Source organism: Mastigoproctus giganteus, chromosome 1 (genome assembly GCF_048544385.1).
Source record: "Mastigoproctus giganteus isolate SK-2022 chromosome 1, ASM4854438v1, whole genome shotgun sequence".
NCBI lineage: Eukaryota > Metazoa > Arthropoda > Arachnida > Uropygi > Thelyphonidae > Mastigoproctus > Mastigoproctus giganteus.
Genome location: NC_143575.1, coordinates 90,050,392 through 90,067,073, shown reverse-complemented (window position 1 = coordinate 90,067,073; position 16,682 = coordinate 90,050,392). Strand labels below are relative to the sequence as shown.

The following is a 16,682-nucleotide window of genomic DNA, read 5'->3' as shown; positions in this document are numbered from 1 at the left end:
ATTGAACTGGAATTTTTACCCCCTAACACCACATCCCTGATGCAGCCAATGGACCCAAGAATTATAAGAAATTTGAATACCTATTATCACGGAACGCTGGTTAATCGCATCCTTGAAGCAATTAAGGGAAATCTGATGACATCATCTTCAAAAAAGTTAGTGCAAAAGTTTCAAAAATATGTTAAAAGCTGTACAATTTATCGCCTGTAGCTGGCGAGGAATAAGCAGCAAAACAATTCAGAATTGTTTTGCTTCTTATTCCTGTACAGAAAATGAAATGCCTTTGGAACTGCAATACGTCCACAATTGTGAAGAATTTTTAAGGATTGGTGTAACCTTCAATGCCACGATGAAATGAAGATTATGAGGAAACAATTATTGAACAAACTGAGGCAAAACACTCAGAGACACCAAGAAAATGATGACACTAAGTGAGTGGCTAACCAGGATGCCAGGAAATATATTGCTTAATTGAGATACTATTTCATGCAGTAAGGCAATGAAGGCGGTCCTTTGTCAGCATTAGATACCTGCGTTGACTTTGTTCAGTTGCAGTCCATAAAGAGAACATGTCAGGGTACACTTGATAATTTTTTTCAAAGTAAGAACCCTTAATTAATGTGTAACCTTTGCTTGACATAGACATTGTTATGTATCTTCATTTTACATATGTACATAAATACATTTTGTTTGCTTTTAGCTTTAGTTATTTTTAAATAAATGTTTGTACCAATATAACTTAAATACAGTGTGCTTTCTTTAAATGCTGCATTCTTTTTATTTTATTCATACCTTTTTGCCTCTGTTAGAATGTTTTTCAGCTCATTAAAATTTCCCTTAATTGGGCCAAAGTGATCTAGTCCTGATGTGTCCCAATTGATCAGAATCCGCTGTAAATCAATTTTTGTATTCAGTAAATTATTTAATTATTTCGGAATAGATGCATGAAATGTAAGGATTACAGGGATGTGTAACAGTAGTGTTAATAAAACGTAAGGAGAGTGTGCACCTTTAGTAGCTTATTTCTTTTAGTCATTTTGTGCTCATATAAAAAAAAAATTTTTTTAATTTAGGTTTGCATTTAATATACATGTTAAATACTTGCATTTTATTGAGGTTAATTGTGTTATGTTTTTAAGACAACTAAAACAAGGATTAAAAATAAACAATACACGAGTTTTCATTTTAAGGTATTTTACATATCCCTTGTTGCGATATGTAAAATGCCCTACACAGTAACAATAAGATTAAATATGTCAGAATTTACTAACTTTAACTTAAATGTAAAGAACTCATTTACTTTCGTTATTTAATGGATATAGGGGTAAGTATCACACCAGATGGATATGAAGTGATAATTAATTTATAATGCATTGAATTTTTCCCCCCTCATTATAGGGTAAAGATGGCAATGAATATTCACTTGGTCTGACCCCTACAGGAATTCTAGTCTTTGAGAACACAGCTAAAATTGGACTATTCTTTTGGCCTAAAATTACAAGGTTGGATTTCAAGAGTAAAAAACTTACCCTGGTGGTTGTGGAAGATGATGATGAGGTACAAGTTAAAAATGATTTTAATGAAGTTTTAGATCAGATTAACAAATTTTAATTATATATATCTCACTCTCCTGTTGTATGATATTATCTGTTGTATAATCTCATGTCAAAGGCATTCTAAAAATAATAAGGAAAATATAAAGTTCATGTTTAGGATATCTCTGTTTTCACCATTTCTTACTCAACACTGAACTTAAATGTTATGCTCAGTTGAATTACAAACCTGCAGAAATATGGCTGCAAAATACACCAAGTGTTCAGTTTATTAGTGTATCCCAATTATCCAAGCAGCAAATGTCTCCATCAGAGACAGTGCTGTGTATCTATACTAAGCTAATACAAAGTAGGTACCGTGCATGCATGCAGTTCACTGAGACAATGGGATACAGCATGATAGTGGTTACCTGACATACCAGTGAAAGTACTGTGGACACTTCTGATATTGTTTCATATACAGCAGCATCTAGGATATACTGAGAATTATCCAGCAACCAGAAAACATTCAGACAATTTGTTGATGTAAGAGAGTGAAAAGAATCATGCAGTTTATACTTTGATTGGTTGAATGACAGCAAAGAATGAAAAAATAGAAAAGGCAGTTCAGGTTTGGGTGCACAGTGAATCCAAGAGAAGGAAGACTCATCTTATCTACAGACCCTGCCATTGTAGCAAATGAAATGAACATTAGCCATGGATCTATAATGCATGAGTTCCTGGTCATGTACAAGTTGGCAGCTCGATAGGTTCTCAGATTGTTGATGAAAAAAAAAAATTTTTTTTTTTGACCAAATTGTGACAATAGATGAATGCTGGCTACATCGCTACAACCCAGAAACAAAACAGACGTGCAAACATTTATCTTCACCAACCTCCCAAAAAGAGCTGATTCAATTGTCCATTAATGAAGTTATGTTGTCAGTATTTTGGGACTCTAAAGGTATTGTCCTTACACCTTATCTCCCAAAAGGCAATAGCATCACTGGGGAGCATGACAAACCTGAGAAAGTTAAGAGAGGCTATCAAGTTGAAGTGATGCAGAAAGCTATTCAAAGGTTCCATCTCATAGCTGACAATTCTTCCTCTCACAAGGCTGCTCTAACAATTGCAATCAGATGTGACTTCGAAAAGCTGCAGCACCCACCTTCACACTTCTTTCTCTTCCCTAAAATGAAAAACCATTGCACAGCTGCAGATTTCAGACTTAATGAGTAGGTGGGTAATGAATTGGAAGCCCAGTTTTCTGCTCAGAGTGGAAAGTTTTATTAAAGAGTTTATCCAAGATATGAAGAATGTGTATCTCCAGAAGGTGTGGAGAAGGTTGAAATTGCAAGCCAAGTTTCAAATCCCTAACTTAAATATTTCTAGGTGAGGATAAATACTTATTGACTATCCCCTGTGAAAATGGATTTCCTGGCATCCTTTTGCTCTTTTTAACTATCATTAATAACTTGGTTCTGTGTTTTCAGTCACTAAATAAAAATGGCATTAAAATGCTTTAAAATGGGTTTCTTGGTGTACTTTTTTATTTTTTTTGTGTAGGTCACTACTGGCTCTTTGGCAGAATTCTCTCCTTCCCTTGCAACTTAAAGCAGTGTCCCCAATACTCTATATTCCAACTTTTTTTTTTTTTTTTTTTTTCTTACCCTTTATCTCTCAGTTGTATGGCTAATTGCATTCTCACTTGCTGGCTTCCCTTGGATGCTGCTGGTTTATATATTGTTTTTCAACACAAACAGTGTGTGGTTATATGTTGCAGCAGTAGGCATGGTATTGTTAAAATCCCAACTCTGCTGTATCATCTCTTTTTTTCATTACAGCAATTTACCTTCACCCTTATTTTGTCTTTACACTGGCTTACTGTTGCATTGTTTACATTCTTTGCATTTGAATTCTGTAGGTTCTACTAATTAATACCTTTTATTGCTCTAAATTCTCTTTACTTCCAATTTTAAGTCTTCCTATATTGTGAATGTTTTTCATTTTTAAACAAAACTTTTGATTTCAAATATTTTGATTTTTAATGATGTTATTCTAAACTTAATTCATTACATATCATAGGGACTACCATTCTACCAGTGCCTATTCAAAATTCATATTAATTTTGTATTAAATATTTATAGCATTAGTTGGAGTATATGAAATGCATTGATGTAAACTATTGTTATCTCATGATGTTTGCTATGGTAGTCTATCTTTGTCTAGGTTTGGCATCTTCTCAGTAGAACTTTCTCAGTAGAATATTACATTTTGTGGTGATGATGATATCATATGTGCTACTCATGCAGGCACTTTGTTTAGAAATGTTTCCAATGTTGATACAAAAAAAAAAAAAAAAAAAAGGTCGTGGAAACAAAAGCAGCAGGTACTGTTGGGTTAGTGAAATTGCATGGATAAGGAAAGAAGGAAGAGGTAATGGTGGATATGAAAAATGGACCATTTTTATCAATCAAAAGCAGCTGATAATATCAGCTGCTTTTGATTAAGCTTCTCAATGCCAGCATTGGAACGTGACTCTACTGGTACATTGGACATCTTTTGAACAATCCAAAAGCATGTGCGATTCTAAAAAAAAAAAAATAGTTTAACACACAGTGTTGATAATGTTCATGTTGATTATAGTAGACCAAACTGTAGTAACAGTGGTATTAAAAAAAAAAAAAAGAGATTGAGATTTAGCACTAGGTGGTTAATAGGCTGTCCTTGTCATTTATTTACTTTTTGGAGTGTAACATTTTCTGCATTTCCTAAGATACTACTAAATGTATATTCATTTTGTAAAAAATGAAAAGAACCATCCTCTGCAATCGTAATTGCAAGAAAATATTGATTATTCATGAAATAAATTTAACAGAAATGTTTTTATTATAACTTTTGTCGTAGAGGTGTCGCTTACCAAATTGTACAGCCAGGCAAGAAGTTCTTGGAGCAGTGCAGATTTGTTGCTGGTATTACTCATGAGGTTTTTCAATGATGTGCAGGAATTTTGTCAGCAGGGATAAGGAAGTGATTATCCCATTGTATAAAGCAATAGTTAGGGCATATCTTGAGTACTACATACATGTCTGGAAACCTCATTTTGGGAAGGATGTGGATCTGTTGGAATGAGTGCAGAGAAAGGCAGTGAGATTAGTGAGGAGAGCAAAAAAGGTACTTTTACCAGGAAAGGCTTCAATTTTGCAAATTGCTCCATATGGAGACTAAGAGGACATCCTATTGAGGTGTTTAAGGCTTTGAATGGATTGAGTAAGCTCAATGCTGATGGAATCCTTCCTCTTGTTTTGACTACACACATGATGGGGTCTAAATTCTTGCATCATTTGCCACTACTAATACTAATGAAAAAAATTGGTATAATTTTGTATTTAAGTGATGGTTTAGTTGTATTAGAAAATTTTGTATATTTTTCTAATGACCAGGAGACATAAATCTTGTATTAACCAAAAATTTAGTTATCAGCTAGCTCTGGATGTGAAATTAAGATTTGCTCAGGAAGTGTTTTGTGTCCTGAGTTTCAACATGTACCAACTTCTATTTTTGTTTTGAAGATTTTTCCTAATCTCACGATACACCAATTAGAAATAGTTATGAATGATAGTATAGAAGAAATGCATTCCCAATTTAATGTATGTTAGTTGTCAATGCATAAAAGTAAAGTAAAGTGCAGCCATTATCAACCCACTGCAGGATGGAAGCCTCCTCAACAATTCATGCTGAGGGAAATGGACCATAATCTACCACGCTGGTCCAGTGCGGGTTGGCAGATCGACCGTATTCAGCAGTCAGGGGCTTGAACCCCGGTCTACTCAAAGAGCGTGTGCTACTGCACTCGCGCTCCTGCCCACTCGGCTACGGAGGCCTAATTACTTCAATGCATAATTACTTAACAATTTATTCTACAAGAAAGCAAAATGATATTAATTGTTTTTTTCATCTTATAAGTAAAAGCCTAAAACTAAAGTAAAACATATTTTGATAACTGTAATGTAAAGAGCTCATTATTATTAAACTATAAGAAAGGATAATATTTTTTACTTGCCATCTGTAAAGAGGCAAAAACAATCCATTATTACTGTGGTTATTGCATGGAAATGTGCCCTCTTGGCTTAGAAGTTTACCATTAGACTGTGTACATTGGCACCACAGGTCTCTCTCTCTCTCACACACACACACACACACACACACACACACACACACACACACACACACACACACACACAGAGAGAGAGAGAGAGAGAGAGAGAGAGAGAGAGAGAGAGAGAGAGAGAGAGAGAGAGAGAGAGAGAGAGAGAGACGAGAGAGAGAGAGAGAGAGAGACGAGAGAGAGAGAGAGAGAGAGAGAAATTACCTAAAAATAATTTGCACAAATTTTTTGTGAATATTTTTTTATATCAGTGATTCTCAAACTTTAACTTTGGCCTCATTTGGACTTTTTTAATTTTGATCATAATGATTTGTATGATAAGTGATTCTCACCATACTTCCCCCCACTTGAAGCTTTTGTGCTCCACCAGTGGGGCATGCTGTACAGTTTGAGAACCACCGTGATAGATTATAGTAACTTGTCTTGTTTGAGTACTTGTTCTATAGTGCAACCACACATACACACATTCTATGTTTCTTATGTATAGTTTTCAGTTTAAAGTGTTTGCCTTTAAAGTGATATGCTAATTCTTTTAGGGAAGAGAGCAAGAACACACCTTTGTTTTCCGCCTTTACAATCCAAAGGCATGCAAGCATCTTTGGAAGTGTGCAGTTGAACATCATGCATTTTTCCGGCTCAAGGCCCCATCCAAATTAAATTCCTCTCGTCAGAACTTTTTTCGAATGGGCTCTCGTTTCAGATACAGGTATTTTCTTGAAGAATTGATTAATTTTTAATACGATGGCTGTTCAATAAAGAATGATCATAATTTTTCATGAACAACCATACTGCCATTTCTAGCTGAGCTGTAGAACTTAAGACCAAACCAAGCTGCATCACTTAACAACTGCATAGTTGACTCATGTGTACAGTGGGACTGTGGTGGTCTGTCAAGTTTATGCCTATTCAGTTTCACCTACGTAACGATGGACATGACACTCAAGAAATGGTATGCTGCTCTCAAATTTTGTTTCCATCTCAAGAAAACACATCAGCTGAAGTGTATGAAATATTAAAACGAGGTATATGGTGAATCTGTGCTTCCATATAGCATAGCTCACAAGTTGTTTAAAATGTTTAAAGATAGATGTTATTCAATCAAAAATTGGTGGTCCTGGAGCTCCGACCATTGCTATGCACCACAGATATTATAAATACTGCTTCTTTAATTGTGAGAGAAGATCACAGTGAGGCAACTGGCAGAGATGTTGAGAATATCAGTAGGAAGCATGCATGGTATTCTCCCTGACCATTTGCATATGACACGTGTTTGCACGTACTGGTTTCCAAGACTACTCACACCTGAGCAACAGCAAGTTTGCATGGAAGTTTATCAGGAGCTGCAATGGAAGATTACCGAAGATGGTGAGGTTCTTTGCAAGGTTGATAACGGTGGATGAGACATAGTTTCAACATTTCAATCCAGAGAGTAAACAACAAGGCTCTGTTTGGAATTTGCTTCCTCACCAACACTGAAAAAGCAAAAATTGTGCCTTCTGCAGGAAAGGTTTTGGTCATCTCTTTTTTTTTCACATTCAAGGAACAGGTTACCAGCATGATGTTGTGCCGTGTCATACGACTATTATGGGCCCTTACTACAGAACTGTACTCCACACATTGTAGGATTGTATTTGTTGCAAACAACCACAACTGCATGCAGGTGAGTGGATGCATTGCGACAGTGCGAGACCTAACATTGCTCATACTGTTATTGAGTACTTAGCCATCATTAATGCCATATTGTGTTCCTCATTGGCCTTATAGCTCTGACCTTGCAATTTTTTATTTTATTTTTTTTTTATTTCCATCTTAAAGAAGGAGCTGTGAGGAAAACATTTCCAATTGTCAAAAGTTGTAAAGACATTAGAGCCAATTCTCCAACACATCTCAAAAAATGGCTTCCACCAAGTTTTTGAAGAATGGCAGAAATGTTGGAGTAAGTGCATATCATCAAATTAGAGCTACCTTCATAAGGACTATCAAAATATGGATGATTAATAAAGATATGTATGTTGTGGGAAAAAAAAAAAAAAGTTATGATCATTCTTTACTGAATAACCCTCACACTTGATTCCTCAGTTAATGCCATATTGTGTTCCTCATTGGCCTTATACCTCTGACCTTGCAATTTTTTATTATTTTTTTTTCTATGTTTTCTGACATATAATATTTATGTTTTCTGACATATAATATTACTCAAGTAATATTATATGTCAGAAAGTTTGTATTTTTAAAAATATTTTAAAACTAGAAATTGACTTATTTATTTATTATATTTGTTTGGACCAAAAATAAAAAATAAAGATCAGTTTATAGTAGGGTTTCTTTACTGGAAACTGGGATCCTGACTGTTTTATTGGATTTGAAAATCCCAAGAATTAGATATTCCAGGAAATCCCGGAATTTTAATTTTTCCTATATCCAGACATACTAATGTTACTCACAAAATCATTATACTACATGAAATTATACTTATTTCCTGATTAAGATATTTTTGAATAAAGAATAATAATTTTTACTCTCATGGTACAATATTTAAGCTTTGACATTCTAGCAACACTGTCCACAGATCCAGGTCTCACTTGCCACCTATCATCCATATTGTGAGGTGTGTTTACTTCCTTATTATTTTTTTTATTTTAAACCCCTCAATGTCTGATCTAAAATCATTTGTTTGGCAATATTTTATTAACAACTCCAATGAAAAAAAAAAAAAAAAAAAAGTGCAAAAAGTATGGTTCCATGTTACTGTGCCAAAGTTGGTTCACATGTAATTTTATGCATTTACAAAAGAGACACTCAGATAAATTGACAGAGTCAATAGAGAGTGGATTTGTAAGCACAAAGCACTTGAGAACAGTGAAGAAAGCACTTCTACTGGTAAGCAAAAGGAAACATTATTAATGTATTTTGCTAAAAAGGAAAAAAGATACCCTAGAGGAAATTGTTAGCAGATTTGTTGTACTTGGTGGATTCTCTGTAAATTCAATTTAAAAAGTAATTTTATAAGACAGACATTACGAAATGAAGGGTATTTGTTTCCTGCAAGCTCTAGTGATGTGATGAATGTCATATATAAACAATGTGATATCTTTAAGACCAAAGTTAAAAATGAAATTTCTGCAAAGAAAAAAGCAGGATCAAAATTTACTATATCTCTTGACAAATATTCGTCTTTGAAAAATAGAAAATTCTTAATGCAAACCTTTGTGTGGATGAAGGCAATTTTTAAAGCTTAGGAATGGTACGAATTATTTGGTCATTTTTTGCAGAAAATGCTGTAAGAACAGTAGAGACTGAACTAGAAGAATTTGATCTCATTATTCAGAAGCACATTGTTGCTTGTGTTACAGATGGTTCGTGTTTGATGATTAAGTTTGGAAAACTAGTAAGTTGCAAACATTTATGTTATATCCATGGCATTCATCTTGCTATGTATGATGTTCTTTATAAGAAAATAGGTGATTCTGATATAAATATTAGCATAGAAAATGGGTCAGGTGAAGATGAGCTAGGCAAAGAGTTGAGCACAGAAATTGAGGAGTTAACTGCAACTGAGAAATAAAATTCCATCGATGAAGACATTAAAATGGTCCCAGATATTAATGAAACTCTCAGTAAGGTTAGGAGAATTGTAAGATTATTTAACAAGTCAATAAGAATCAAATTTTACAAAATTACATGAAAGTAGAGCATGGTCATGAAAAATATGTTAATTTTAGATTCCAAAACTCATTGGAAAAATTTATTGGCAATGCTTGAGCAGTTTTTAGGATTAAGATCAGCAGCTGCCAAAATCTTGATTGATATTAAAGAAAAGCAACTTCTAACTAATGAAGAATTTGATGCCCTTAACAACATTGTGTCAGTCCTGTAAAAATTCATTCAGAAAAATTGTGTAACTGTGATGCAACTTTGCTAGCTGCTGAAGGTGTATTTGCTTTTATAATTGATGATTTCATTTTCTTGGCAAAATCAGAATTTGCCAAGAAAATGAAAAACTCTTTAATACAGAGGATTAGTGAGAAAAAAATACTTCTTTGGTTGGCCTGATTGAGTTTTTAAATGTTGGGGAAAATTATGCAAATTGTGCAGCCACTCTTGGCTTGCTTACCTTACCAAATAAGAAATCATTATTGGAATCTGTAAAGATGACATTGTCAAGGCATAAGTAATTAATTTTTCCAATTCTAAAAGGGTATTATCATCACACAATAAAAAAAAAATTAATCACAGTCTAGCTCTTCACATTCAGAAAGAGAGGAAAGTCAGGTAATTGCACAATCCATGGTACTATCAGACAAATTAGAAGAAGCAATACAATCAGAGACAAAAGCTATACATTATTCAACATTTTCATGTCAGACACTGGGTTTAAACAAGCATTGGAAGCAAAAACTGTTATTATTTCAGACAATAGGGAACGGAACTTAAAACATAATTTCTTTAATGCACTGAAAACCATTCTGCCAATTTCTTTAACATGACTTTCCCTTTTGTCTTAACAAAATCAGAAAATCGTTTCTGCAGCAGTTTTATTTATAATCAAGTTGAGAACTCATCTTAGTAACAGAGGTATTGACTATTTATGTTTTTTAAGAAACTATTTTAAAATTTTTGATTAAGTCTTTAAATATTTTAAGATTTTAAATTTAAAATAAAAATCTTTTTTAAGTTGCAAAATGCACTTAATTATAATTAAGGGAATATAATATTTTAGCCTTTTATTTGTCCTTTGCTGATGAATAGAATGATAAAAATTATGTTTAATAAATAATTAATAGCCACCACTGATGGTGAATATAATTGAAGTATTACACTGTATAAATGATCATCTATGCATAAGTAATTAATTTTTCCAATTCTAAAAGGGTATTTCATCATCACACAATAAAAAAAAATTATTGTTCTATTAATACCATTTCCTGGATTTCCTGGGAATTAGCTTCTTTTTCCCAGGAATTCCTGCAGTGAAGAAAGCTGCATACAAAGAGAAACTCTAGTTAATAGTTGCAATATTAGAAAAATCCATTTCCTCTACAAAAAATTTAACATTGAAATATATGCTAATTGGAGATAGTTGTATGGTACAGTCAAAAAGTTCCTGGACTCTTCTATTAAATGTCATTAACCTAGACACAACCACTTGCAAATTACTCATTTTACAGTAATGCACTTTTTCCACTGTTGGTAATTGCTTGGTAGCAGGTCTGGAACTGTCTGGCTGGATATAATGTGGAACATCTTCAGTTTGCTGTGGAAGTGATGGCCTCATAAAAAGTTTCCATTTTGGGGAAAAGAAAAAATCCGTAGATGGCAAGTGGGAGGGTTGCATAAGAAATTAGTGTTGTTTCTGTGTTTTTTGTTATGCAATGTCTTCCAATGTTTCACTGCCTGAAATTTTTTTCTCACAACTGCCATAACACCTGTACATACCTCTCCATATTTACAATGGCACACTGAAAAATGAATTCCTAGTACACAATAGTAAAAAAATCTAACATGACTTTCCCTTTGTCCTAACTTTTTTTTTTTTTTTTTTTTTTTGTTGTGGCAAACAAATCAATTTTCAAGTTGATTCATGATTTGCTTCTGGGTTGCAAATAAATCACAATTTTGCTCCAGTAATGATGGATTCTAGGAACAGCGGATCATTATCAGATGCTGTTGCGAGATACTACAAATTGTCATCTGCTCATTGTGTTGATGGTCAGTATGCATCCAGGGCCTCACATGCTGAGCATCTCTACACGTGTTCATATCAATGCTTCTGAAAGTTTCTTAATAGTTACACAGTGGATCTGATGCATGAATTGTTCTGCTCTTTCTGTTTTTTCCAGACATACAAGCAATTAAAAGGTCTTCAAGCACAGTTATTGTCTGCTAAACTTTCTCTCCTTTCTTTGAATATACGATGCCATCAAAGCTCAGTAGTAAAAGATGAAGCCTCCTCTTCATAAATCTGCTGCATCCTTTCCATTGTTTCAGAATCAGATTTTCCTTAAGTGTTCTGAATTTAGTATTTTTCACACTGGGGAATCATAAAATAAATGCATGCAACAATGAAACATTTACTGAATGACTAACTTCTACATATGAGGAGATGCAGGTTGATATGTGCAATTTGACAACATAAAATCTTGTTGCTTTATTGATTGCAGTACTATGTGACTAGATTGGAAACTTCTTCACTCTACTGTGTATAATCTGTTAATATTAAGAGTTCTCACCTGTGTGGACCATACTTATCAACCCTGTTCTGATGCATATACTACTTTTGGCCAATACAGATTACTCCAGTTACATACCTCAATAAAATTTGAAGTATGTAATTGGAGTAATTTGTATTGACCAATTAGACATTTTAAGTGTATTTCAGGGTTCACCATTCTTTGCACTCCACATGAAAAAAGAAAGAGAGAGAGAGAATATATATATGTGTAACTCAATTATAGTCTAGATTTCTTATTTACATAAAATTAATAAAACATTGAATAAATTGTTTTTATTCCTTTTATCAGTTATTACAAACCACTTATAAATAATACTTGATTATATTGTGAATGTACACACCAGTGAGAAAAAATCAAATAACTTTTGTTATACATTTAAATGAAAAGTATCACGTGTATGGCAGATAGTGTTTGACTACTCCAAGTTGCAGCAGACCTGCATACAGATCGTAATTCCCACTATTCACTGATATGCTTGTTAAATACTTTGACATTGTTTAATTTTATACATGTAATTAGGCTGCATAGGCCGACCGGGCTAGCCGGGTGGGTAAAGTGCCTGCCTGGCAACCCAAAGGTCGCGGGTTCGAATCCCGCCTTGGGCTTGGATCAAAGTACAGTAATACCCCGACTTACGCGAACTCGGAGTTACGCGGTTCTTGATTTTTTTCGTTTGGCAACGCTGCCGCCCACTATCTTCAAGGTCGTTTTTCATATGTTATCGATATACGGTGCGACGGCGGAGAATGAGAGCGAAAGATGAACAAAATTCAACTTTGCTGCTTTTATGTTTTTTATATCAGTGAAGGGGAAACACATTTCACCATAATAACGTAAAAAGCAACACAATTCCAGCTATCGGTATAATCGCAAATGCAATTAGATCGAGTTTACTACCAGTTTATAACAGATTTCACTAACAGAAACGCAACTGGATTTTTATTGTTTTATGGTAGTAACCCCTAGAAATGTGAGGTGTTAATAGTGTATCTCTGCCTTTATGGTGTTGTTTATTCAGTTGCTACATGCGCGAAGCTTTGTTTATGCGTATCAAGCGTGCCTCCTCGTTTTGTAATTGTGCTTTATTCCCTAAAAATGAGTAAAATACTTAATTAAAAGGTGTGAAAAGGAAGCGTCCTGGTGAAGACACTGCAGATTCAGAGAGAAAAAGAAAAGCAATTATCGATAAACAGAGGCGGACTGGGTCAAAAATTCTTACCCGGGAAAATTTATAGTGGCGTCATACTATGGTTTATGGCCAAAATCACACTGGCCCACCGGGGTTTCCCCGGTAAGGCTTATGGCCAGTCCACCTCTGTCGATAGAGAAAAAATATGAAATTGTGAAACGCTTTGAGCGAAATGAAAGACCATGTGATATTGCACGTGCTACAGGTCTAAATGAAGCAACGGCGAAAAGCACATGACAATTGCAAACTTGACAGGTTGAAAATTGAAAAGGGCTCAATTGTAAAGGGCTTAAAAATTTTAGAAAACATAGACTCCAACGAAGAACGCGTTATAGCTACAAAGCAAGGAATAAAAAAATTATTAGCTTGCTACGAAGAAATTCTGCGTGAAAAAAAGAACGCGCTGTGTCGTCAGACGAATTTGTTAGATTTTATGAAGCCATCGACATCGAAATAACTTTTTTACGTAAGTCATTTGTTTTTTTAATACATATTTTGTATTAATATGTATAAAGAACTGCAATTTTATTAATATTTTTCTTCTAAACTAGTGTTTTTGTTAGTCCTTGGTCCCAATTAAGCAAAATTTATATGTATTTATATGCAAAGTTGTACCCCGACTTACGCGATTTTCGTCGGACCCACCTATCGCGTAACTTCGGGGTATTACTGTACTGCAAAAACCTTGGGAGGTGCACTATGGCCACAGAAGCCGATGCTCCAACAACTACAAAAAAAAAAAAAAAAAAAAAAAAAAGGCTGCATAGCATTTAGTCACTCATTTAATTATGAAATTAAATTATAAAATAAATCGAAAGAAAACATTCAATATAATGTATGTGGTGGTTTTTTTTTTTTTTTTTTTTTGTCACACAGAGCTGGCTTATAGAGCAAGCAAGTGAGGTTACTGGTCTTGGGAATGGAAATTTTAGAGCTGAAAAACCTGGAAAATAAATAAAATTAATATTCAGATTTGCTTGCCATTTTATTCTATCTAAGTTTCTTCATATGATTTACAGAAATGCATATTTTGGCTATTTTGTTAATGAAAAGTTATACTTGAGAAAATGCGTAACAGAGGGAACTTCATAAGTTCTCTGTCACGTGACAGGTCCATGGCAGCCATTATCATCCCCTGTCTATAGACTTCTTCTTAGCCTACAATAACCATCTGCCTCCATCAAATTATGAAACATACCAAATCTCCTTTCCCTTAGTGTCTTGTCTATCACTTCCCTTTCAATTACATCTTGTAACAAACTATCTCCCACAGTACATGTTCAATCAAGTATTTTTCTTTTCTTTATAGCCTTAAGGGAACTTGCAAAAAATCCAAAATTAAAATAATCTATTTATAACAAAATTATTAACAGTATGTTCAGATACTCATGGTCGACCAAAAATTATTGGGGATCCAAATGCAGACTGCAGTTCATCAATTGGTAACCTCTGGTGTATTGTATTGATAAATTCTTGGAGGGTGGTCTATTAAATGAAAGCCTATATATCTGGTTTTTCTGAAATCCTTTTAGTAACAGAACAGCATACTCTTGCCTGAGGTAAGTATCAAGTTACTTGAGTGAAAACAGTGTTAAGTAATCCTGTTCCTTTTCTTCACTGATGAATTGTAGAAGATAAAACTGCATCTTTGTCTGCCATGTCTAATTCAGCAGTCTGAAAATTTAACATTTTAATAATCTTTTGTCTGAAGCAGGTAATGGGGAAGTATGTCATCTTGTTGGAAAACGATTTCCTTCTAGGTTGTTGTTGATTTATTGTAAATGTTAATTAGGAGTTAAATGAAATAAATACACTGTTACACCACATGACTGTTTGGTATGTTTCAAGATATTTTATTTAAGCATTTTCACGTCAATCTACACCTAATACAGTTGCCTATGTTTTAAGGTGCTGCTGGATGCCCTATTTTGGCCTAGGAGGTGGGGATGTAGAAAAGAAAATCAGTTATAAAACAATTACAGTAATGTAAGGTACAGATGCTCTGTGAGCTTACATATATAATAATGAACTTAAAGAAGCTAAAATTATATTGTCTTTAGAAGAGAGCTGAGAATGTAATGCTTGTTTCCCAGCCCCCCCCCCCTTACAAAGAATAAGACGTAGAAAAACCTTATCTCTATATTAAAATTACAGATATTGAGAGTCACCATGAAAAAATCTAGGTGATATAAAGAGTAACTGATAATTAAAGACCTGTTAAATTTAGAAAATTTCTGATAAATAAATTGCTTAAAAGGGAGACTTATCATGCTATAAGACTAAATTGAAAGAAAGAGAGACATACAAAAGACGTACCTGAAAAGATAGGCTGCTGCACAGGAAAGACTAACAAGATGGGATGTTGCCCATGTTTTTATATATATGGGCAGGTCTAGGTCAGACGTGTGAGTTTTGACCAGTAGAGAACATCTGATAATTGTAAACCAGGGAGTCAAATTCTGGGAACTTACGTATACAGTAATTTTCCCAAAATGTGATGATGATTAAAGGATTATGCCATGGTGCCAAGAATATGACTTCAAAGGTTGTGGGCTACTTGAATCCAAGGATTGAGTCTGAAAAAACTTAAGGAAATAAAATATTAGCTGTGTGGAAGAAATGGACTAAGTGCATAAACTAATTAAGTTACATAAATGCAATTTGTTAAATTGCATTTATGTAACTTAATAATTTAACCTGAGAGGATTTGAAGTACTGCTTTACAGATAGGACCTGGTTGAATTAAGAATTATACTGACCAAATGAAGTATACTAAACTAGGATAAGGTGTGGTCTTGATTATGATCTGCAGGATATAGAGGATCTATAGGTGGAACAGGACCAGGGTATGTCTGCCAGGGGCAAAGGTTGATGACGTTGTAGAGCGAATATCATCTTTTAAGGGCACAAAAGGTGATATAGTTGTACACATTGGCACTAATAATATTAAGAGTAGGAGACCGGCAGAATTACTTAACAAGTACAGGTCACTGTTGAACAAAAGCCGAGAATTAGGGTTGAATTTGAAAGTGTCTGCAATTCTGCCCAGACACGATAGGAGGGAGTATATGATGAGAGCCTTGTCGATCAATTCGGCCCTGGAAAGATTGTGCAAGGCTCAAGGGGTAGAATTTTTTTCAGCCTGGACTGTACTTGTTAACAGGAGAGATTGCTTCTACAGGGATGGGATACACTTAAATAGAAAGGGTGCAAGAATATTTGCTGATGCTATCGAGGCAGTGTTAGGTGGGTCGGAAAACTGCTAGCTTGGGGGGAGACAAAGACCAATAGATTGACAGTAGCCACTGGCAGAGGTGAAAGAGATTCTTGCACTGCTTCTATTAGAATGAGCAGAAGCCTGAAAGACAAGATGCATGGTATTTCAGAGATTGCTGGGAGCCATTGCAGTACAAATAAACACATGGGTTGTGTTAGGGTAGCTAAGAATAGAAACAGGTGCAGGTATACTTGCGTGTATACACCAATGCTAGGAGTTTAGTAAATAAATTTGATGAATTTGAGGTATTGCTCAAAACATCAAAGGCAGATATTGTTGGGAT

The 16,682-nt window shown here is 34.4% G+C and overlaps 1 protein-coding gene across 2 annotated transcripts in view; it reads left to right on the top strand.

The window, feature by feature from the left end:
• yrt (erythrocyte membrane protein band 4.1-like yurt) overlaps positions 1-16,682 on the top strand; it is a 255,318-nt gene that overhangs the window by 161,459 nt on the left and 77,177 nt on the right. For both annotated transcript variants that reach the window (XM_090380956.1, XM_090380954.1), the window contains exons 8-9: positions 1,399-1,557; positions 6,237-6,406. In XM_090380956.1, coding sequence (XP_090237082.1) covers positions 1,399-1,557; positions 6,237-6,406 — 329 coding nt within the window. The remainder of the gene's footprint in view (positions 1-1,398; positions 1,558-6,236; positions 6,407-16,682) is intronic.